Source organism: Aptenodytes patagonicus, chromosome 10, assembly GCF_965638725.1.
Source record: "Aptenodytes patagonicus chromosome 10, bAptPat1.pri.cur, whole genome shotgun sequence".
NCBI lineage: Eukaryota > Metazoa > Chordata > Aves > Sphenisciformes > Spheniscidae > Aptenodytes > Aptenodytes patagonicus.
In genome coordinates this window covers 20,983,543-21,007,847 of record NC_134958.1, presented here as the reverse complement: position 1 = coordinate 21,007,847, position 24,305 = coordinate 20,983,543, and the positions used below count along the sequence as shown (strand labels likewise).

General features: G+C 40.8%; 1 protein-coding gene across 2 annotated transcripts in view; it reads right to left on the bottom strand.

Annotated features, from left to right (window-relative positions):
• The window catches only part of UBE2Q2 (ubiquitin conjugating enzyme E2 Q2), a 53,219-nt gene extending 29,428 nt beyond the window's left edge, over nt 1–23,791 (bottom strand). The window contains exons 1-2 of one of the 2 annotated variants that reach the window (XM_076348440.1): nt 23,503–23,788; nt 6,011–6,115 (exon numbers count right to left, since the gene is read on the bottom strand). In XM_076348440.1, the coding sequence (XP_076204555.1) occupies nt 6,011–6,115; nt 23,503–23,688 (291 nt within the window). In that variant the 5' untranslated portion in view covers nt 23,689–23,788. Of the gene's footprint in view, nt 1–6,010; nt 6,116–23,502 lie in introns of both variants that reach the window. The other variant, XM_076348441.1, reaches the window with a different exon arrangement.
• Between the last annotated feature and the right edge of the window lie 514 nt (nt 23,792–24,305).

Genomic DNA, 24,305 nt, shown 5'->3' with positions numbered 1-24,305 from the left:
GCTTAGAGTGGCAACCCCCACTCCCCTTGAAGTATCTCTCCATAAAAGAGGGAGACTCAGGCAATGCGGCCTCACCCAAGGTACAGCATAGACTGTATGATCCTGAAAGAATGATACCTCTACAACACTATTTGGTGTTTGTATACTGTATTTCTTAGAACATATGATAAATTAAGGTATCTAAGAAAAATCTAGTCACTCCAAAATATTCTACGTGTCTAAAGCCTTGCTATTGGCCAGTTTAAATGCTCTTACCTTACCCCACTGCAAGTGAAAATTCAGCCTCTCCAGGGTTAAGAACTCATTTCCAAGCCCAAATCACTAGCAACGATAAGCAAATGTTGCCCTTCTGCTATCTGAAAGCTTCACTGCTTTTCCCTTCTCCAGCAGAATTCAACATTCCTGTTTAATAGGAATGTTACTTATTCATCGGAGGCCATGAACTGACATACCAGCCCGCATTACAAGAATTATGACGTTCCCTCCTATCACACCACGTTTGCTGTTTCTGCGTCATTCACGACAGTCATCCTTAACTCGAAACCAAAGCAGATGACACCAAAAGAACTGGTCTATCAGCAACACATTTCTTGTGAGTGTATACATGAGATGTGATAGTTTATGTTGCCAGAAGCCTTCTGCAACAATCACATTTCTCATCAGTGTTAAGACTCTACACCTGTTTGAAACTTCCTGGGTGCCTGGAACATCAGGAAATCTTTTAGCAGGCGGAAAGCAGGTTAATCAATCAAAAAATTAGTTGGTAAATAGTTCTAAGACCTGTGGTTCTATTATTCTCAGTATGTGTAAGATGCTTAAAAGTTGCACTGCTACACATTTTGTTGAGAAAATTTTTCTCTGCACAAACATTGCCTCATGGAGAGCTGGAGCATAAACCATAAAATTTCAGGAACTGTAATTTTTCCTCATGTAGCTATGTAAAGCTAGGCAAGCCATTAATTTGTTTACATCTGTTGTGAAGCATACAAAAAATCTAAATGGTGGGGGAAGAATACCACCACCGGCATGTGGCTGGTCCAAAGCCTGGAAAAGCAGCTGAACACAATATTAGATGTGTCTCTACAGAAAGAGACAGTAAGGGCTGGGAAGAGAGTTAAGAACTGCTTCCTGCCCTGCTTCCTCCACTCCCCATCCTCTTCATGAGAAGTCCTGTCACCTGAACTGAAATTCAGAAGGAATCTTTGCAGACAGGACCTAACACACTGTAAGCTTCTCTCACTTCCTTCTGAACACAGCACGACTGTGAGGTAGCTACACAAGCACTCTCAAAGCAACAAACTGCTGGCACAACCTGGACCAAATTACACAGTGGCTGTGCCTGAAGAGGTGTTTCCCTGCCTCCAGCAGCACATTTTCACCTTCTCATTTGCTCTGGCACCAGAGATCATACAACCATGCAGCAGCTTGCAAGCTTCAAGGCAGATCAGTTCCTGATGTGCTTCAGCACAGAAGCACCAATTTCACCATACAGGGGGAGGCAGGAATGTGCAGCTGAGAGCAGGGACCCCCTTTTCCTTGGCAGCAGTCTACACTTCAGGGTTAGCTTAATGCAACTGTCAAACTGCAGTTTCATTTTTATAGCTAAGTTGTTTTACTTGACGTCAGTTTCTACAATCTGCAAAGGTGGTGGCAGAGCGAGAAGCTGATCCCATTTTTACAGCCCTTCTTCCTTATTGCTATGTTTTTCCTCCACAGGAATTCATTTCATACCCTTGATCCTTCTGCCATGGATCACCATCACCATTATCCCTTATGCTCTGCTCATATGTATGAAAAAATCATAGGATAATTTGGGCTGAAAGGCACGTCTGGAAGTCATCTGATCCAACCCCCTGCTCTAAGCAGGGCCTAGCATGATTTGGTATATGTTAATGGTACAGGAATAGACTGTATCAAAAGGGATAGCAGATTTCTGCCATGTATTAATAATTTAAATGTATTTCCAAGCTAACTTCACATGCCTGGCTAATGTAAAATGAATGCTTAACACACACGCTTTGCTGCCACTGAAGAAAAGTGGGCTATCAGTACACCAATAGTTTCCCTGGGATACAAACTGCCTAAAGCAGAAACTAAACAGCAACTAGAATGCATAATCCACGGGGTATTAAAGGAGCAATGTAAATAGCCTGCCAAGGTAAATGCTCAAGTGACCAAATACAATGACAAATTTATAAATTAATGATATTGATTATAAGTAATATAAAAATAACAAGATATTAAAATATAATATATACATCTAGAACATAACTTTTAATGCTTCAGGAGTTCTGAGAAGTTGGTAGTTCTTATGGACGCCATAATGCTGTTTTAGAACACAAAAACACCTCTTAGAATTTTTTGTTTCCTGTGTTAACATCTTACAAATCTGAAAACAGTTTAAAAAAACCAATTTTTCTGAAACCTATCCTACATTAGAAGGCCTTTTTATGCATGAAAAGATCTTTCTAATGCCATATAAAAGCATTAACAATTTTAGGATACCTTTAAATAATATCAATATACTGCTGGGTTCACTATGAAGCACCTTGTTTTCCAGTTACCAAGAAACACGGACTGAAGAAGTATAGTGTAAGTATACACACGTATCTACATGTATCTATATACATATATATGCACACACTATCTATATAAAAATAAATAAATCAGTCAATAAATCTTAGCCTGCCACTGAAGGAAACTGCTGAAGAGGAAACAGAGGGAAGAACTAACTGTCATTTGGAGTGTGGCCACTACTAGCTATCAGGTAGTCTGTGACAGTAACTCACACACATTCAGCATCCTCGGGCAGTTTCAGAAAGTAAAGCAAAGCTGCTTCTTGCATTTTGTCTCTATGATCCCCAATACATAATTAGTTGCTGCTGTGTTGGTAGTTTGTAGGAGCCAACATTCCTTCCTGAAGTGCCATCATGTGGGACTAAATCTAAATTCTTAATACAGAAGTAGTGTGCTTAGGGACAGCAGCTTATCAAAGTTGTACACATACTTATGTCAGGAATTCTACACTTTTGAAGCCTTCCATGCAAGTTTAAGCCCTCAAGCTTTGGAGAGTGTGAAAATTAAAGCTGCCATCTGAATTTAAGTTCATTTCACTACTGTCTTTAAAAAGCAAACCTCCAAATCATGTATAATTGTATTTAATAACCCATGAAGTAAGGTTTGAGACTTTAGACTTGCAACTATAACTTCCATTATACTAAACAGAACGACGAAATGGAAGTAGGATTTCTCTTTTGCATTGCACAACCACTAGAAGGAGGCTGTCAGTTTCAGCTACCTACCGAGTCTAATGCAATGCTGATTTTCAGGGTCTGAAAGGGAATTCAGGAGACACGAGGGGTCAGAAAGAATTCTGTAGCTCCTTCATCTGCTGACTGGAGTTTGTTCAGTATGAACAGTCAAGCAGCTAAAGCCTCCAAACCTAATGCTATCTATGCTGATCATGTTCTTAACAACCTTTCAACATTTTTAGTGTTTTGAGGAATTTTCATAGCAAAAAGCACCATGCTGATGCCAAGGTGAACACAGAGTTTCAGACCCACAGAAGATTTTCCAGAAAATGTGTGCATGATTTTAACATAGGTAAAACAGTTCTCCTTTCACCATGTCAAATGACAAGGCTTCCATATATATAGCCCCATCAAACTTTTATGCCTGAAGAGCACGTTCTTCAGTTTCCCAAACAGTTGATACCTGTCAAAAGTTACAAAGCAGGTAGAAAGGGCAGAGTAATACCAAAGAACTCTAAATCAGGGTACATGTGCTAGCAGTGCTTTTAGCACATGTTCGCTGTGCTCAGTTGAGCTCCTGGAAGAGTCCAATGCAATTTCCCATTCAAAATTTGACTGTTGCAATAGCTTTATGAGTTTAGAGCAACATGGCACAAGCGATCCTTTAGCTGCAATAAATTAAATGAAAACTGGTTTGAAACATTCTAAAAGTCTAAATTGAACTAAGTGAGTTTTTAGGAGAAAGCATGATAAATCAGAAGCCTCTGAATTTCTACAGGTAGTTCCTTATCCCTTCCTACCCTACTCCAAGAAGTCTGTGTGTGAGTTGCTCCAACGCCCTTGAAGGGGAGGGAGGTAGCTGCAAGGGGAAAAGTTGTAGGGAGAAAAAACAAACCCAAAACTCACAAAGCCAAGCCTTTTGAGCAAAACAAAGTAGTCAGATTTTGTAGCGTAAGTATTTGTCTCTTCAACCACTCCCCTCTGTCTTCATCTTGGCATCACATGATGTGGGGTGGATTCCTGAGAAACCAATGGGCCATCCACAGGTGTCTATTACATCAACCCATCAGCTTTTACATGGGCAAGTACAATCTTGACATCAGAAGCTGTTTTCTTACAATGTACATAAGCAGTCTATGTGCAATTCAGCACAGCAAGTCCTATGCATGTTTGCAATAAAGCTTTTTACCCTATTGCAAGCAAACCTGTAGGTAGTTAAACATAAGAAATATCTTGTTTAAAACCTTTTGTCTGAAGCTACTAGCCACACCAGCTTCAAGCTAGAGAACCTTCTGAGAAGTGTATTCAAGAAAAAAGTTCATTTGGCCACATCTTCTGGTACTACACCGTCATATGTCTTTCTAGGCAGAGGTCACAAAGACTAAGAGATCTATAACATTCCTCTAAATGTAGTTTAGTTTAAAGTTTAGGTTGTAAGAAGAAAATACACAACTGATATGTATGTCTCCTGTAATCACATCCAACACAATACATTAAAACGCTAATGTTCCTCTGCAATGCTCCTTTGTTTTTAATTACGGCAAGGCATATGAAGACTCTCACTTGCTTGTTAGTTTTCTAATTATTTCTGCTAGAAGTCAAATGCATTCTAAATATTCTTCAGAAAAAGAAATTTACACATCCTTATTTAAGGTCAAGTATGCTTGACTAATATTATCCCAGTAGACATTACAGGTAAGTGATTTCATGAGAAAGAACATTCCCAACTTTTCCAAAACCAGGCAAATACTAAGGCCAGCACATAACCCATGCAAGAAGCAGTATTCTGCAGACTGATTTGGTTTGTACGCATCATGTGCATGCATGCATTCCTGTACACAAAAATAAACAAAAAAATTAAAATAATCTGGTAATAAAGATCATCCCTAAGGGCTATTTAATATCCATAAAGCTGAATTTGGAGAGGAAAAACAACACTTTTAATCACTGAATTTGTCAGTAGGCTGCAATACTGCTCTTCACGGAGCAAAGTACATTTGTACTGAATTTTTTCTCCAAGTAATATTCAGGGACACTTACTTTCCTGCACAGAATGGGAAGTTAATTTTTTGATATATATACACACACAGCTCCTATCACTACATCAAAAGGGTACTCAAGTAAAATATAATGCCTGGTATTTTTCCGAAATACAAACCTACCATTAGAATCTGTGCAAAGATTTTCTTTAAATAGCAACTGTCCAAAGTCACAACACTGTTCAAACTTATCACTATCTAAGGAACATTCTGATGAACCAGAAGCTATCAGATCAAGTCTTCTTTACTGAAACCAGGAATTCTTTGTATTAGTTACCATTACAGCCATGTTTTGGTTGTATATGTACACAACACGAATATGTATATTCTTGAGAATATACATTCTCAAGAACACAAAGCTTTTGCCTCTGTAATTGATCTCTGTGCAAAGAAAACACTAGACGACCTGTTTTATTCCGTAGTTTTAAGTTCTCATGCATTTCACTGTTTAATTGTTTTCAGAAAACCTTAAACTGTGTAATTATTTGGGCTGAAACTTAACTTCTTTTAAAGAGCAAGCTTTTAAGTCATCTTCTCCTCCTTGCCCCAAATCTTTCGGATTACTTTTGGTTCATATGTTTTTGGAAAAGAAACTTGTGTTTACAAAACCCCCCCAAATAACCCCAAAACTGAACTACTTTAATTGCCTGTTAATGTGACAAAGCTAAATAAACACCCAAAACCAAATAAACACCCAAAACAACCAAAACACTTGCTCACCAGCGTATTGCTCTTCTTAATATCTTCTAAACGCTCTAAGACTGAAGTCAGGTTTGGGTCATCTGATTCTACAAACCATATTGGTGATGAAGAGGGGTAAGACTCCTGTTAAAAAACAACAACACAAAAGACCCAACAAATAAATAAACAAAAAAAACCATAAAACTTTTAAAACTCATTCACCCCAAAAATTTCACAACACAGTATTATCACCTTTTATCTTACTCTAAGTCAGGTAACATAGAAGCTTTTAACACAGCATTTTTAGGCAATGCAAGAGAAGTTGAAAGAAATCCAGCCAACTGGTTCTTCTAGTATTTCATCCTATTTTCATCTTGATCAGATGATGGACATACATAAGAAACAGTGCTGAAAAGTTTAAAACCCTGGAGGCAGGTGGAGCAGGAGGGAGAAGTTTAGAAATGCAGTACAGGCGATTATTACCAAAAAATGGAGTCACAAGTAGTACATGTCAAAGAATAAAACTATATCGATGCTGATTTTTCATAAAAATACAGCTTTTATTTGGAAGAATCTATGAAAGCAACAAAACCTGGAGTCTTCAGATTTCCTCCTCAAACAGGATTATTCAAACTGTTCTAGCACTGCCCCTCAGACTGAAACAACATAGCTCAAACCTCCTGTCTTGGAGGACAAGTTAACGGGCAGATCACAATGCCAAAAATCTGCAATTTTATCTTTGTACCATCAAGGCTCAGAGGACTTTCCACTGTTGAAAGATGTCTCAAACAACAGATTGCATACAACCCTATCAAGAAAGCTTACAAAATAACTTTCTTCCATCAATAGAATCCTACAGTTGTTAGGCAGGTGCCAAAACACATCCTAGTGACAGTGAGATCAAACGGGTTGACAGGATTAGAAGCGTACTCAATTTTCCAGAACAAGCCATGGTTAGGGCACATACAACATATGGAACAGATGTGGCCCACAACCGCTCATACAATCCATGACAAGTGATTTTTCTGTCACTAAGCTGCCACAACATGCAGCCCTTCAAAAGGTGCTGGAAAGACCCTTGCTATGGAAAGGTAAACAGAAGTCCTTTGCCTCTTGTTTAGATGTTTCAAAAAGCAACCCCTATTTTTTTCCTAACACAGGTTTGGTAACATTGTGAGGATGGAACAAACCATGTAGCTTCCAACTCAACAGTAAGTGTCCCTTCATATCATTGATGTGTTTGGATTTTTTTTTTTGTTTTGTTTTAGTTATTTAAGGCCTTCTCCACTTCTCACCCATTCAATTAAATTCTGGTAGCTGAGGACAAATTGCTGAACCTCAGTTTTATCACGCAGATATTATCTTCATATCCCCAGGTCTTACAAAATAGTACGAGGGAATTTTCATTCGTTTCCCTCACTGCAGTTTAAAAGGAAAAATTCCATATTTCTCATTCCAGAGACAACAAATCATGCTTCATTCTTCAACACTTAGTCAAAATTCCTACTGCTACTCTAATAAGTGACTCCAAAATGTGCACTATGCTTACAACTTTACACTCTTTCTTGATTGCATTGTATATTTTTTGCTTTATAGTTTTCAAGACAGCAGTAAGAAGTTTCACAGAAGGAAGACATCATACCTGTCTGTCAGTGTTACTGTCTGGCCTTTAGTGATTCCCAAACAAACTTAGCCTTAGCAAGCTCTCAAAGTGCAAGTCCCAAAAGAAAAACCCAGACCTTCCTAACTTAAACTAACTTCTGTCATTTCAAAGATACTGGGTTTATTAGAATGCAGAACACTATCCATTTGAAAACTGGAGAAAAATACCAGCACATTAGAATTGGCTTTTAACAATACGAAGCTTACTTCCAAACTGACCTTCTAGCTGAAGTGCTGAACCTCATTCTTTTATCTATGTGATCACAATCTATCTATGTGATTAGATAAAGGACATCAGCTTTGACAAAACGGTCTATCACAGCAGAGCTCCCACTTGGCAGCATACTCCAGGGAAGTTCTAGCTTCAGAGGTCTAAAATTCCCACCTGTAAACTGAAGCCTTTGCATAAACTTATTTTTAAACAAGCTCAATTCCCCCCCCAGTTTACTTTTTTTTTAAAATCACAGCTAAAAATACCTTAGAAGAATACATTATATTCCTAGTATCTTTATGAAAAGACAAACTGTTTACATCTTTCAGCTTCACTTCGAAGCATACCATACACAAAGCAGAGACCTTAGAATACCTGTTCGTGATTAACTAAGGCCTAACATCTCAAATGTCTGTCAGGAAAGTCTAGTGCTCAGCTTGCAAAGATTTTAAGGCTAAGGAAGGCAAACAGATGGGTAGTTATGTGTGGTTTAATCACTTTCTTCCTTTACCAAATAGAGTACCTTGGCAAAGTGTATTTTCTCCTCAGTTTCACTTAAGACACTCTTGAAAGACTAACCACTATCACTGCTGGAGAAACAAGGTTAAATTCCCAGCTCCCACTGCGTTCCCAAACTATTTATTTTTAGGAGCTATACTTCATTAAAGATACTCCAGGTTTTGAACTGATAGCATCTCACTCATTTTTAATAACATGCAACCTACCTGTAAAATCTTCTGCAGTAGTGCAATATTCTTACCTCAAGATTTCATACTGCACACTGGATCTTTATGCACAGTGGGGAACATCAGAAGGGAGACTCTGCTAACTGTGGCCCCACTGCCTGAAGACTTGTTTGAACCAGCTATTTTTGAGACCTGAACTTCTCTGGCCAGCTCATTAAGTTAAGAGAAAGGCACTAGGGTAAACACTACTACCGTGACTTTAGATTACACCAATATTGCCATCAGAAAATACAAAGAACAAGCAAAATCCCTTCCAAGATTCATTGAGCCATCTGCTTCTTAAAATCCTCAGACTCATTAGAATAAAAATATTATCCAGACACAGTCAACATTTGGACTGTGTACACACATTCTCCTAACAGGTGTTTTTGTTTTTTAGGTTTTTTTAATCAAGCATTTGTTAATTATGTTAGTCCAGGTCTAAGCAAGTCTATTAATTGCAATGATTTATAGAAGATAAACATCTGTCAGTCCACTCTTCTAAACCATATCTGGAATCTGAAGACTGCTTACAGAATGAAGCTCAACACTTCACTGTCTATAGTCGTCTTTTCTGACAATTTTGTTCCTCCTTTCTCCACCAGAAGGATTTAATGAACAAACCCATAGTAGGACAGCTGTTGGTTACAATCAGTATCTATCCCAGTCTGGGGGGCCTATACAAAAATCTCCCCCAAAAAACTTGCAGCAAATCTTTCGTCAGACAGGGACATGACTGATAGTGCAGATTTGATGATCTAGCAATCCCACTATGTGTTTAAATACATTACAGGGGCTACTTGAATGTACTGATGCCTTCCACACTGAATGACAGTCCTTCCTCATTCTTTGCTCTCATTCCAACTCATTCAAGTTTTTGCACTGAAAGCAAGTCCTGCTGTATGTGAGAAAACATACTAGGATTTGATACTGCCTGCATTATTACTGTATAGCACATATGAATTACTGTACCTTAAAAATGATTAAATCAAATTTTCAGTCTGCTTTAGCTTTTGAAACATGAATGGGAACAATGCGTTTATCAGAAAGGCTTTTCTTAAACACTGTGTGAGCATATTCACTCATCTGTATCAGAAAAGATTTCAAATTTTAGACTTCCGGAATATGGATATTTAATTGCATATTCCAACTTTTTCACAACAGATGCTTAATATTAAAATACAAGTTCATCAAACTTCCATTTTTGTTGCAACACTTTTTAGTTCTTCAGACTTACCAATAAATATGTTCGTTTAACTTAAAAACATAAATGGCACTAAGTTTCTCTAGATCTGTAAGTAATCCATATTTTTGGAACAGCTGAGTTTCACGCGGATATGAGTCACTATATTTTGAAATACTGAATTCACATAACAAACTTCAAACATTCTGATCTTGAGATACAAACAAGCTCATGAGTTTGTAACACCATAGCGTGCAATGAAAAACTAAGCTTGTGGTTTGTAAGGTCAAACAACTAAACTTCACATAAGCTAACTGTTGAGAGAATTAAGTCAGCCTTTTCTTCCATATCTGCATCCTATAGAGAGAAGAGATGGATTTGAGTTATGGCATGTAAGGAACACAAGCTTCCCAAATATGAAGACAACATTTCGTGAGAGGAACCCTAGAATAGCAGTTATTTTACTATTAATTCTCAGTGGCTAAAAAAACCTTTCACTACGCAGCTGATGTACAGTGATTTTGTATAAGCTAGCTTAGCTGCACAGGTATCACCCATATTAAGTGTTTGAGATCTTTCATGTAACCACTGTAACATGACATTTCCCTGCTCTCTACAAGTAAGAGCAAAAATTCATCACAAGGGGCAAAGGCTACAATGCTTAGATTTGGGCAGCTTTCACCGGTTAATGCATGCTGTACAGCTTGGAAAGCTAATGCAATTGCTCAGTAAGACATGACATGTTGAGATGACATCACACCTAGTATGTACAGAGGCCTGAGGACAAAGGCTGAATGTTTACAGCCAACCCAGACACAATTACAATTCATGGGATCATCGCTTCTAGAGAGTCTTTGTATTAACACCAGGACAGATTGGGAGCTTTGTCAACACAAATGCTTCTGTAGCTTCTGTAACAGAATGCAGCAAAAGAATTTAGCCTACTAATAAACATACAAAATACAAAGCCCCGCAACTCCTGCCACTGGAACAATTTCAAAACCTATCAAATCATTTAGGAAAACCACAGCATATTAGAACACCACACGCAGGATCCCACTGTTCAGACATTCCGTTGCATCCTTTGTAAGACGGTCTACTTATATTTCACTAACAATTTTGCTTAACCAAAAAAAAAAAAAAAAAGGGGCAAAAAGTGACAGAAGATACCAGGAACGCAAACATTAAGACAGCTTTTCCTGGGTAGAGACCTGTCACCTAAGTATATCCTATCTAAGCTTTCTCATCCTTAACAATAAGGCTGTTTTACTTGCAATGTTATATAATCTGTTCTATAAAGCTACAGCGACACAATTTTTATGTTAGCAAGAGACTTTTAAACGAGCTATTTCTAAATTACAATACTGTTGAAATTGTGAAGTTGCTAAATTAAAAAACACACATCTTGCTCACATTCCTAAGATTAGAACAACCTGTACACAGTTTGCTATGAGGTAATAGAGTAACCATGTCTCCTTGTACACAACAGAGCCATTTTATCATGGCCAAATAGTAGGAAAACACATTTAAACACACGTCTTCAGCATTACGATTTAAAATCACAATTACATGCTGACAGTTCTTCATTTTCTTTAGTTTCCAGATCACCTTAGATTGAAAAAGTGTTTTTTTTTCTTTTAAAACTCCTTAGCATACTGGCTGAACGAAATTCAGCCAATTTGATTTCTTTTCTGTTTCTAAGTTTTTGCAAAATCTCCATAATTGACAGAACCAGTTCTGTTCTTTTTATACCAGCTACAGCTAAAACTTAGCTGATTTTCATAACAGCACTTCTGACTTCTATCTTCTCAGTCCCAAAATTTTTTGTCCACTCCACTTTACTTCCAACCAACAGAACGTCAAAGCCCCAGATCTTTTAAACAGCTTAATTGCTTTGAGAAGGCTACCAAGAGACCACTCTAGCTCACACAGATCTTGGTAATGAAGTAAGTAAATCCTAATGTAACAAGACATTTCAGGGGGCTAATACGGTCTTTTCAAGGTGAATACATTTGCAGCTATAAACACACATCAAGTTATTGATCTCAAATCATAGATGGCTTTCCCTCAGCAGACATCTTGATGCTACCAAGTTTCTAGCTTGCTCGTTTGAATTAAATAGGAGAATTAAGATTTTTTTAAAAATAAAATCAATTCCCACTAGTTAGGGATCATATACACATCCTACACGAATGTTCAAAAAAAATACTGAAGATTAACTATACAATTAACTACAATTTAATACATATTATTTGAAATTGTTAGTCAATCATTCACTACTTATGAATTTTTCCCCTGTGTCAACCTGCCTTTAGAGGGGGAAAAAAAAACCAAACCAGAATTAATATTAACAAAAATATCAGGACTTGAGAAGATATTCTTAAAGCTAAAATTTAGCTTGATGACCATAAAACACTAGTACTTACAGCTTCTTAAAAGAGTATTAGCTGTGATGACACAACTGACAGACTGCTTCCCATTATTAGGGGCCAAATTTTCCAAAGGCAGCTTAAGATGCAAGTAAACATTTTCTACCACTAGGTACTTGAGTACTCATGAAATCTACAGGCTAAGAACCTTCAAAAGTCAGCAGATTGTCATCTGCCCTCCCATCCCATTCTTTATAATAATTAAAAAAAGAAGAAAGCATGAAGGGTCACTTTCAACTCAGGTTTTTTTGAAACTTCATTGGAAGTCATCCAAATAAAACTATTTCCCAAAAACCTCAAGTTACCAAAACCCCAAAGATTTGTATTTTCAAACATTCAGACATCATCACTTGCTCTGTTGTATAGACTGAATGTTATTGAACATTACAATATTCTAACATTTCATTTTCAAGTTCAAGTAAAAATTTGCACTTTCGCATATGAAAGAATTGTCATTTCTTTAAGAATCTAACAGTTCAGTGATCCAGAGTTCTAAAAGATAAGAAAAGTGTATGCAATGGGGGGGGTTAAAAATAAAATTTAATATTGGGAGTGGGGAGGAAACAAAGTGAATTTTACCCACCTCTACTGAACAAGGGGAAAACTTCAACCTGCTTTTCCTTTTGAATTTTAAGATTGTATACAACATACTATTAACTTGCTCAATGCATATGAAGAGAAGGACATTTTTTATTCACTAGAGTTCAGTTAAACAGAGATCTTTAACTGTTTCTATACCACTGAAAGCAAGCTTGTATTAGCTTTAATTTTCTTACACTCTTCCTGAAGTCAAAGCCTGACATGCTCAGTTCAGTGAGAATATTTGTTACAACTCATGCATTTGGTAAGGCACCAAGTTCAACTGACTAAAATACACGTATCTCTTTTAAACATAGAAAATTACTGCAATTCTACCTTCAAGTTTGATGACTGTCTCGACAGCGACAGCCTATACAAGACAATCCCAGATGAAGCGGCATGCTTTGGATGGACCCCTGACTGCAAGATGATTAAGACTGCAAGAGCTTAATCATCTTGCACCTTTACAGGAGGTAGGTGAAAGAATCCCATAATCCTGTTCTACGTAGGTTCTGCTAATACGCTCATCGCTGCAGAACTGAATACCTTCAGGACCACATTAAAACAACACAACTAACAGGGTCGTGGTTTTCCTCTCCCACACACTCTCCAGGGAACGATGCAAGTGTAGCAGAGTATCTTGTTTTAGAATTATGTTATTAAATACAGCCATGTTAGAGAAGGCAGGGTCAAAGGCATGTGCCTCACAGAACGGAAAGACCATAACAAACCGCAACTCTATAGGTGCCTGTAAAATTCACTCTACAATCACAAATTGTCCCAAACAAAAATAAATATAGTACTCTGTACAAACAAGTTCTTCTGATTGTAGAAGGCTACCACGAAAGTAACCACAAGGAAATGTTTCTGTTAAGAGCATACAGAACGGCTATGGACATTGCTTTTGTCTTCACAACAGACATCACCCTCTTGGGCAGAGCAAAGCAGTTCCCCTCCTGTCACATCAGGCTTTTCTGGACACGCGTGCAATGGTCTGCTGCTTTGCACCGCCTACAGCCACTTTCTGTCTGAGTGCACATGGACTACAGCATGTTTTTAAATGAACTGAAAGCCTAGATTATGGAACACTTTTTGCAATACACAGATTCAGCAGCAACTGCAAGTGCCAATATTCATAAGATGGTGACCGCAGCACAGCTAAATAAGTATGATCAGGGACAGTATTTCAATGGCTGTATTTCACTTGTGTAAAAATTATTCCAAAACCCAAGGAGCTTGTAATTTGCAGCTTCATCTGCACAAATTCATTTGTTCAACCCAGACCCATAGAATTATCTTGAAATTATTAGGGAATCTTTAACTTTTTTACTTTGGATACACGTAAGACAGAAAATAACATTTTGAGTTAAAAAAAAAAAATCCTGGAAAAGACCTAAGCAAATGCTGCTTTCAAACAGGCACATATAAGAGGCCAATAATTTCAAAGTTTATGAAACAATCTAGGCTACTTCTGTGTTTTACTTCCATGCCTCTATCCAGGTACACACATTTAAATCTCTCACTGCCCAAACATTATTACCTTAGAAGCCAAAACACATACAACCAAAGTAGCAAAGGCACAAAACATCACTTCAAATGGTCACAAACATGAATGTAGACGTGGCATCATAGTTCTTATACTTCTTATGGTCAAGTTCTTTCAGTCAAGTTTTTACAGCCAGTCATTCTTGGAACTATTTAATCTACACAAAATGCCCCAATTGCCAATTCTGATGTGTGAAATTGCACATTACCCTTGGAAAAATAGGTTTATCAGACTCTTATCAGTTGCCACAACCTCATCCACTCCCCTTACCAAACAAAAGGCAACAGGCTACTTGTTGTCCAGTATAACATAACTACACAAAATTAAAATACGAACTTTGAGCATAAAAGCAAAAAAGGCACTTGTCTGATAAAAACACAGTTATTGATCTTCACTGTGAAGCAACTTTTTATTCTCCAGGTCATCATCATAATGCAGCATGCCATCTATCCTTTCAAAGAAATTCACAGAAAAGACACTCTTAACACTTTTGTATGGACCCAAAGTAAAATCCACCAAATGTTAATGTACTGCTGCTCAAACACATCTCCTAAGTTAATACTAAGCATGATTTAGCTAACAGCATAGCAAGTGACAGTTGCTCAAGAGCAGTGTGTAGTCTCTGAAAATGAAAACTGTTGTTGAGGGCCAACCCAGTTAAGTGAGCTAAGGAACATTCCTTTGCCAATACTATTAACAGCAGCAAATAAAGTTACAGATCATCCACATTGAAAACAAAGCAAAGAACACAGCGTTGCTGAAGACTAAGTGACTTGCTTATCGGGAAGAAGGTTGTAGGGCTGATACTAGAACCCAGATTTTTACCATAGCACCTCACAGCAGTCGGATCAACCTATCTTGCTCCTCGCACACAAAACACCCACTGTGTGCTTGTACTCTCGTCTTGACAGTTGTCAGAGGATGGTTGTTTCAGAGCCCTCAGCCACAAGGGGTTCTCTTCTTTAATGCATGCATTATATGTGCCCTCAAGCTGACAATGGTTTATCTAATAAGCAGCTAGACACATGCACTAAAGAAAAACGTATTTTGCAAATCTGATTCTCCAGTACTCTTTCTTTAGCAGCAGCACAGTATCTTACGTGCCCAAATTCCTGAAGGAAGTCTGATTACTTGAAACAAATTATCAACTCATTCTAATCATCAAGAGTTACTAATTACCTACTTCTGCAACTATACAGACAAGTACATTCAGAGAAAGTATCATCAACATTAGTGTCACAAAGCCGGAGTAGCAAGAAACGGCTTCTAATATGGCTAGAACTGAAGAAGTGGTTATAACTAAGTTGCAACATGTCACTCTCTCCCTGACTTAACCTGAAAAATAAAAGTTTCCTAGCAGACCTGCTCTTGCCTTTATCACTTAGACAGTTACTCCTCAGCACGCAAAGTCTGATGTCACTTCTGCTGTCACCCAAAAATCCAGGCTTCCCCTTCCTCCTCTTCAGTCTCTTTACCTTCAGGAATTTACGTCTTTCAAGTGTTCAAATTGCTCACCCCCCCTTCCATCAAAGGCACTGTGCCCTTTCCCCTTCTCTGAGAACAACTTTCTTTCCCCTTTTCCTCCCCTCTCCCTTTGCAAACTTGCAGTGCTCCAGACACATCTACAGGTACCAGGATTTTTGATTCTCACCTGCTGCTAACAGAGGTCCTGCTGCTCTACCACTCTTACACCTGAGCAGCACCCCAGCCACCACCCACCAGGTTCCCGAGCTCTCTCCTCACAGCAACATGCACACAGCTGCCCTGACTGCTTAGTCACTGGCCTTCAGATTAGAGCCATTTAGATGGAACTTTGTCCCCCACATGCAAAATTTCAGTACCATGGAGTTCAAGCAACGTTTACCATTAATAAGTTAAATACCGCACTCTTACCACAGTTATTTCCTACTTCAAAAATTCAAGGCAGCCTGTGGTATCTTGAACACCACTGCACAGGAACGCTTTAATTTTCTTCTAATGCCACTATACAAGTTCTGACAGAGTTTATGTTTCTGCCTTTCTGAATACACAATGAAGAAGCTATTGCAAGATCTGCAACCGTATTGAACTCTCTCTCTCAGGGGGGTTAAAAAATTAGAGATCTGGAAGAAAGGAGAATACAGTCCAAACTAAATGTCAAGAAATCACGCACTAACTGCTTTACAGTACTTAATACACCAGGATGTCTTGTATGCATGAGATAACAAAAAAGAAACAAAACACGTATGGTCATTATTTTAATACCACGCTTAAATTACAGCTGGAAGCAAGAAATCAGTAAGACATACCATAACTGGTATACTTGTTTACAGCAAAGATCAACTAAGAACTATTCTGATCATATTAGCTTCAGCTGTACTGAATACAGGCAGGCTGATACAGGATCTAAATATTAAATAGCCTCTCCTTACTATAATCAGTCATTTAATTTTCCAGTTGCCTTCTATGAGCTGGTGACAGGTGATTTTCACTTCTTCTACAGAGCTTGCAGCTGAAGAAATACAGTGGAATCCTTACTAAATCATAAACTATCATGTCTCTTAAAAATGGCATATTACCATTCACAGTCTAAAGAAAAATAAGAAAAAAAAATAATCAGCTTCAGCCAGGAATTCAGGGTTTTATAACTTTTCAAAACTACACAAAGGCAAACAACCTGACAGTACTGAACAGTAGTCCACACTGAGGCATAACTAAAATAGTAGTTATTTCTGTTAATCAGCTTGTACAAACATTTGTTCCTATCCAGAAGTTTTGCCCCCCTCCTGGTTGTTTGGTTTTTTTTAAATACTACTATTTAGAGAACTGTCTCCACCTTTGTATCTTCCATTCTCCTGAAAGGAATTTGATTTTACAAGTAAACAACTTCCAGTTAGACTGGTCCAGTTGTCTCTAGCTGTCACTGTAACACACCAGACACTCACGTAGGCCCACCGGACTGATGCCGCCTTGGGTATTCCACACAGGAGCAATCCCAAGTTCCGCTGAGGACTCAGCCAGCACTTGGCAAGCAGCTCTCTGTCGGCAATGCTGGCTTCAGCAGTCTTCCCCAGCACTCACTCATTCCTATGCCCTCTGTTGTGACGGTACAGCTGTTTGTGCAGCCACGCAGTGAACCAGACTGGGAAGTGATCCAGATTAACAATAACCCAGTAAAGAATTTTTACATGCCAGCCAGGTCCTTAACCCAGTAAACTCAATTTTGGCCACCTCACAAGGCATATAGCCTTTGCTGGTCTGCGAGCAACAGCAGTATTACAGAGCACATAGGACACAATCATACTTTGTTCTACCTAGCAATTGTAATTTTTAATTCATGTTGAGGGTATCAACATGTCATCAATACACAATACCCCCGGCATAACACAGAAAACACACCTGCAGATTCATTCTAGTCTGAGTAAGTCTGACAGAATGAAGTTATTCTTTTTTGGGAACACACTTGATCAACTCCATTAATAACTTCTGATTTTACAGTGTTCCATTGTAGACAGACTGCCATGATGAATTTGGAAGTGCAACCTTATTTTCCAGAATAGGATGCACTTTCTACACTACTCCCTTATTTTTCTCATTTCATTGATAAAAAGCTTTGACAGAAAAGCCAAAATCTTAGCATGCCCCCCCCCCCCCAAAAAAAAAAAAAAAAAATCAAGAGTAGCAATACATACTCTTGCTTCTTGTAGCATAAGAAAGGTCTCTGGTAAGGTCAAAGGCAACCATCACATACCATCAAATGCCTGTTGCAAAGTAGCCCTACTCTAAGTCAGTCTCTTTAAAATTAGTGACTATGAAGAAACACACAAAAATTACCAGGTATCTTTCAGTCTTTTACAAAAACCTCCTGAAGAGTTAACATGAGGTAACATATGCTGAGTAAAAAGAAGTAATTCTTTTTATAAAATGTCTTTTAATTATCAAAGTGCAGGGAGAGCTCTTTTGAGGACCACAACAGTCCCAGTTCTGAAATAATTATATCATTAACTCACATGAGTAACCCATTTGAAATAAATGCAATTTCCTGTACATTAAAACCTCAACATAAGCCAGCATTTATATTTGAAGCCCACCATTGTGGCTTTCTAGAATATTTTAGGAGCACTTCATAAATTATAAAGGGGACAGAACAACTGACTGGCAAAATCCTGAAGTACTGGTTACAGTCTTTCACCCATAGCACAACTAAGCTGTGGTGTCAGAAAGTAAGGTCCTGTGTCTTCCAGATACAAAAGATTCCTCCTACTCCTTTTTACAATATTCCTTTTCCAATTACAGTCTTGGCATACAAAGAGAAGTCAAAATCAAAATCCTCACTCTTTCAGTATTTTTTTTTGTTTGCTTAATTTTGGTTTACTAAATAAGACTAAATTTCTCAATTTCTATTGCATAAGTGATGTTTGATAATAGTTTCTTTAGTACCTTTTTTAAAACTCCAAGTATACCTAGTTCTAGTTAGAAAAGCACTTACTGTCAAGATAAACCTGTGTATGCTTTTATTTAGTCCATATGCTGCAAGACAAAGGTCTCAACCTCACTACAGAATGTCTAGTAATCTAAAAAAAAAAAAAAAAAATCTGTCATTTGAACTGAACGCCTCATTCACTATGTGGTTAGTTCTGCGTACAAATAAATTACCTTTTTAAAAGGTTATGAGCTGTCTAGGCATTAGCTAGAAGTGCATTTAATATTAAAATCTTATGCCTTTGAAGAACTATCGCATGTTCTAATACACTCACTTTCTGTATATACCCAACTTGTCAAAAGCTTCATAGGTAATATCGTTTCATCCATTCTGGTTTAGAAGGGAAAAGAAAGTCTTCTCCCATCAATTGCAGTTATCTGTAGACAGCAACCTTTTCTGTTCTTTCATAGTAGCTTCTAACTCCGATTTAGCAGCAGGGTATTTTTCAGTGAAAGCAGAAGATACTTCTTTCCAACAGAGAAGCAAGAGTATACTGGAGTCAGTCGTATCACATAAATTGAATTGTTAACGTATGAAGGATATCGCTGCACATTAGAGCCCAGTATCTGTTTGGGGCAAAATCTGCTCCCACACAGAGCTGGTGCAAACCCCGTTCTACCTGCAAGTGCTATATGAGGACACAGAATTTCAATAGTAGTTTTGTGTATGGGTGGAGAGATATTAATATCCAGTTTCTCTCTGAAGAGACTATATAAAGAGATGTTTTACAGCAGTCTAAATCAGTCCTTTTTCCTGCAATAACGAGGAAAAGATTGAATAATTCTAACACACCCTTTGGAATACTATGACATAAGTCTGATAAGGTACCAAACTGAAACTACAGATTGCACTGAAAGACACTTACCTAAAGTCACGATCAATAAACACACTCCTTTAAGGCCACTGTTTTGATACTATTTTAAAAAACATGCAAAACAGGACCAGGATAAATACATACACTTTGTAAAGGACACTGGTTTATTGAACTTGATTAATTGGAATACTGCTGTTAAATAAAAATGAAACCTGAGAAAAACAGAAATAAAACTCCAGAATGGAGACACTGCTGTTGGCATAACAAAATGGGAATGTGAAGGTACACAGCCTGAACAAGTTCAATAATTAGACAGTTCTCAGGAATAAGCAGCAATGTTTCTGACAAGGATGACTCCACCCTAAAGTGCCTCTTTTAAAATAATCTGATTAACCATTTAAGTTCCAATATGGGTCACTACCAGAAATAATGAAGGACCGACTTGGACAAAGTTTGCCTGTTACTTTATGAAACAGAAGAGCTATCAAATAAAACATATATCTTGCTTTAATTTCAAGCATTGCTCAGCATCACAGGTAGACTATTCCTAGGATGCTGCAGCAAATGTTTAACTTTGACAGTTCTACAAACTTATACTGCAGAGAGTCAGAAAATCATCTCAGCGAGAAATTCCAGTGCAGACTTCTAATCAAACTGTGGAATTTAGTCTAGAAGACTTGTGGAGATCCATGCAGTTCCTAAGCAGATATTCTCCCTCACCTCTCCAGGAGAATGTTTCCTCTTTCCTCTGCCTTCTCTCTCTAGATTGGAGAAAAGAAAGAGATCCACTGTGAAGATCAGAGCAACTTAGTTATCAGGTCTCTTTTCAGACTTAGTGCAGAAGCTACTGGAAGCTTCCTTCCCTACCAGATTTTTCTCCATCCAGTAACTTCAGCATCTGTACACACTGCTAGACAGCTTTCATTTTACGTAAGATATTGAGGTACCCAAACAGAATCACAATGAAAGAAGTGATTATTGAGCTTTGTGCGTACTCTTCCCCTTAACAGCATTCTTGAGCGTCCAGACGCACAATCTACTGTAAGCTTTTGTTGAGTAAGGGAAATATCCTGGCTTGATCAGTATTGTAGGGGTTAAACTAGTTAGAAGAAGCAAACAGCTAAAGTTACATATTTGCACTGCAAATCCAGAGCACTAAGATAGCAGCTTCTGATGCAGAGGGTGAGTATCCCCAAGAAAACATATTTACCAAAAAATTTATAGCCTTACCAGCTTTTGCATGCTACTACTGCCATTTGAAGTTCTAGTTCCCATGGTACCTGCAGATCCACTGAAGCACAGTAAACAAGACATACTATTCTAGTTTACAGCACCTACAGAAAAAAACTGGAGGCAATTAGGAGTCAGAGCCAAAAGACTCAATTTGGGGCAAGGGGGGAAATCACTTTCATCGCACTTAAGAGTCTAACACTTGTGTCAAAAAACTAGGACAGAAGTCCAGAGGTCAGCTTTCTCTTTTTGGCTCTGTCATCTGCTGCCCACTTGTTTCAAGAAAGCCACCTCTGTATCTCAGGTTGCCCTCTCCCATTTATTTTTAACATATAGGGAAAATAGCCACCTATCTCAAAGGGCCAAAAATTACTCAACGTTGGAAAGCACCAAGCTGCTCACAGACAACTGAAACAGGCGTTTCAAGAAAGTCGGACACAGCCTTTTTTCAAAGCAGAAGTCTCGGCTCTAAGGTTTGAAACAGTTCTTTTCCTGTTCTTTTTGCAAGTTCATATGCCACAATTCTAATGGCATGCAAAAGACCTCTTAACCTTCAGGGCAAGTGACTGTAATAGCAGATTACAGACACCGTTTCCTCAGGAATACATAAAAATGCCAAGAGTGACCTAAGCCTGTTTCTTGCTTGCTCAGGCACACCTCAACCAAAGGCCTACAAGTAAGTGGGCACATTTCTTCGCAAGTTAAGAAAGTAGTACTATCAAAAGTAGCTATGACAAAAGCAGCCTCAGAAGTAGATATACATCACAGCACAAATCCAAGGCACCAAAAACTTCAGGCCTTACTACTGGCTTCCCTGTTAGCTGTCACTTGACAAAGAAGAAATAACCCATCAAATTCAACTGGCAACTGAGGCTGCACAATCATCAGACCTTTTATTTTACTCTTTAGAGACAGACATATGAAATAGATCATGTTGTGTGGAAAGAAACAGCCAGACTTCTCAGCAATGAAACACTCTGTACCGAATAAAAAAAATATTTAAAGGAAGTCACACAATCCATCATCTGATAGGTCATGTCTAAAAACAAGAACACCAAAGCATCTTGCTTATTTTACCATAGAAAACATATTACGTCTTAAAAGTATATACAAGTGTCCGGTAAAACAAACACCTGTCCCATGACCACAAATCTGACTTCTCATGACAATTAACTGTGAAACCTGAAAGATCCTCTTAACAAGTCTCATTTAATTTAATAAAGTTACTTTAAGGCAAGTAAGGATCCAGTCAAGATTACTAGATTTGCCTGGTTTGCATGCACATTTTCATCTTTCAGTACTCAAATATTTACACTTACATGCACATTTCTACCTCCATGCTATCCGTTTGAAACTTTCATCCTCTTCTAGGCAAAGGACAAAAAAGCTCTAGAGCTTATCTTCCTCAAACCCAAACGTACTAACCCTCTTTTCAATCAGTCAAAATTTTTCCATACTCTACTCTTAACCTGAATCTTGATAAGGCATTTAAATTCACTTATAACTACAGCCAGTCCAATAAAAGTGAACCTCCAGCACTTTCCTGTACGTGAGTCACAGACGCCAATATATTCAAATCCTTTGGCAAGTTTAGGCCCTAAACTTTTAAAAACACAGAGGATTTTTACCACGGCACACAACACTGAATGTTTTATTCTGCTTCCTTCCCACTCATTTAAAACAAACAAACCCCAACGAATTTAAGGACGGGGGGAACCACAGAAATGAGAAATCCCAAAACAAACCACAAGTAGAAGTCCCTCAGGTTCGACAAGGCTGCTCATACCCCCTTCACAAGTTTAAACGCCACCATGATGATAAAACAACTATTCGGCAGGAGACCAGAGGCGCTATTTTATCCCTCCACAACGGCGAGAATGAAAAGTTTCCCCGTCCTTCCTGCCGCCGCGGCCCCCCGAAGCGGTCACCCCCGCTGAGCCCCACGGGCTGAGCCCCACGGGCTGACCCCCACGGAGGGAAGGCCCGGCCGCCACCCAGGCCCGCCCGTGCCGCGTTTCCCCGCCCGGGTCAGGGCGGGCCGCCCGGCTCCAGGCCGCGGCGGTGTGGCGCACTCAGTAAAGCGCTCGCCCTCCACCTCCCTCCCGGGCTCCCACCTCTCGGGCCAGGGAGGAAAACACTCCCCGTGCCCCGCCGAGACGCCGCAGGGACGGGGGACGCAGGGAGGGCCCCCCTGCTCTCCCCGTCGCCCTTCCGCTGCCCCGGTGGACGGCCCCGCGGCGGGGAGACGGCCCGGGGGCTCTCTCCCTGCTGCCCCGGCCGCCCTTTGTTCCGGCTCGCGGCTCCCGGCCCCGAAGCAGGCGGCGGCAGGCGGCGCGGCGGCCCGCGTCCTTCCCCCGCACCCGCCGCCACGGCTGCCCCGGACGAGCCCCCCGGAGGGGCTGCCGGGCACCCGCTTCGGCGGGGAAGAGAGGCCAGGGACGGCCTCTCCCTAACTTTTGTTACGGTCGCGGTGGGGACGGGGGGAGAGGAAACGCAGAGCCTCGGGGGGGAAGCGGGCCCAGGCGCCTCGGCAGCCCCCCGGCCCCGGCCCCCGCGGCGGGCGGAGGCCCCGGTCTCCCCCGGTGCTGAGTCACCCCCGCGGCGGGGCTGCGCCCCCTCCCCGCGCCCCGCAGACAATGGCGAGGGCGGGCCGTGCCCCGGCCCTCCCCCGCCGCCCCCGGCCCCCGCACCGTGATGTTGCAGTGGATGGTGAGCGGCGGCGGCGGCTGCGGGCTGGAGCCCGGCGGCGGCGGCAGGAGCACGAACTGGCAGTGGAGCTCGTCCAGCTTCCAGGAGACGATGCGGAAGCGCTCGTGGTCCTTGTCGAAGATGGACTCGAGGAACTTCAGCTCGGCCTTGAGCCCTGACACCGACATCCTGGCCTCATCTCCGGGCCCGGGCCTGCGCCGCCTCTCCCGCTCTGCCGCCGCCTCCCTCCGCCTCAGCCCGGCCCGACCCTGGCCCCGGCCGCGCCTGCGGGGCGGAAGATGGCGGGAGGGCGGGGGGGCCGGGGCAGCCCCAGCCGGCGGGGGGACGGCGAGCGCGGCGGCAGCTCCCTTTGTACCAGCCTCCTGCACCCACTCGCTCGCTTAAAAGGGCAACAGCGCAGCCCGCTCCCCCTTCCTCCCCGGCGGGCTGGGCCAGGCCCGCCAGCCGCCCCGCCTTCGCCCTGCCCTCCTCCCGCTAGGCCGGCCCCGCTCCCGGGACACACGCAGCAAGGCCGGGCCGGCCCGCCGCTCCTCCCCCGGGGCCGCCGCCCGCCTCCCCGCGACCGCCCCAGCGCCCTCGGTCAGCGCCGCGACCGTCCCAGCGGCCCGCGACGGGCTGCCCCGCGGCGGCGCCCCGCCGCCCCCCCCCCCCGCTCCGGGCACCGCCAGGCTGCTCCGCGGCACCCTGCGGGCTCTGCCCGCCCGCCCCAACCCCTGCCCGGGCACTGCCTTCTGCTCCCCCGGCTCGGAGCCCCCCGGCCCCCCCTAGCTCCCGGCAGCCCGGT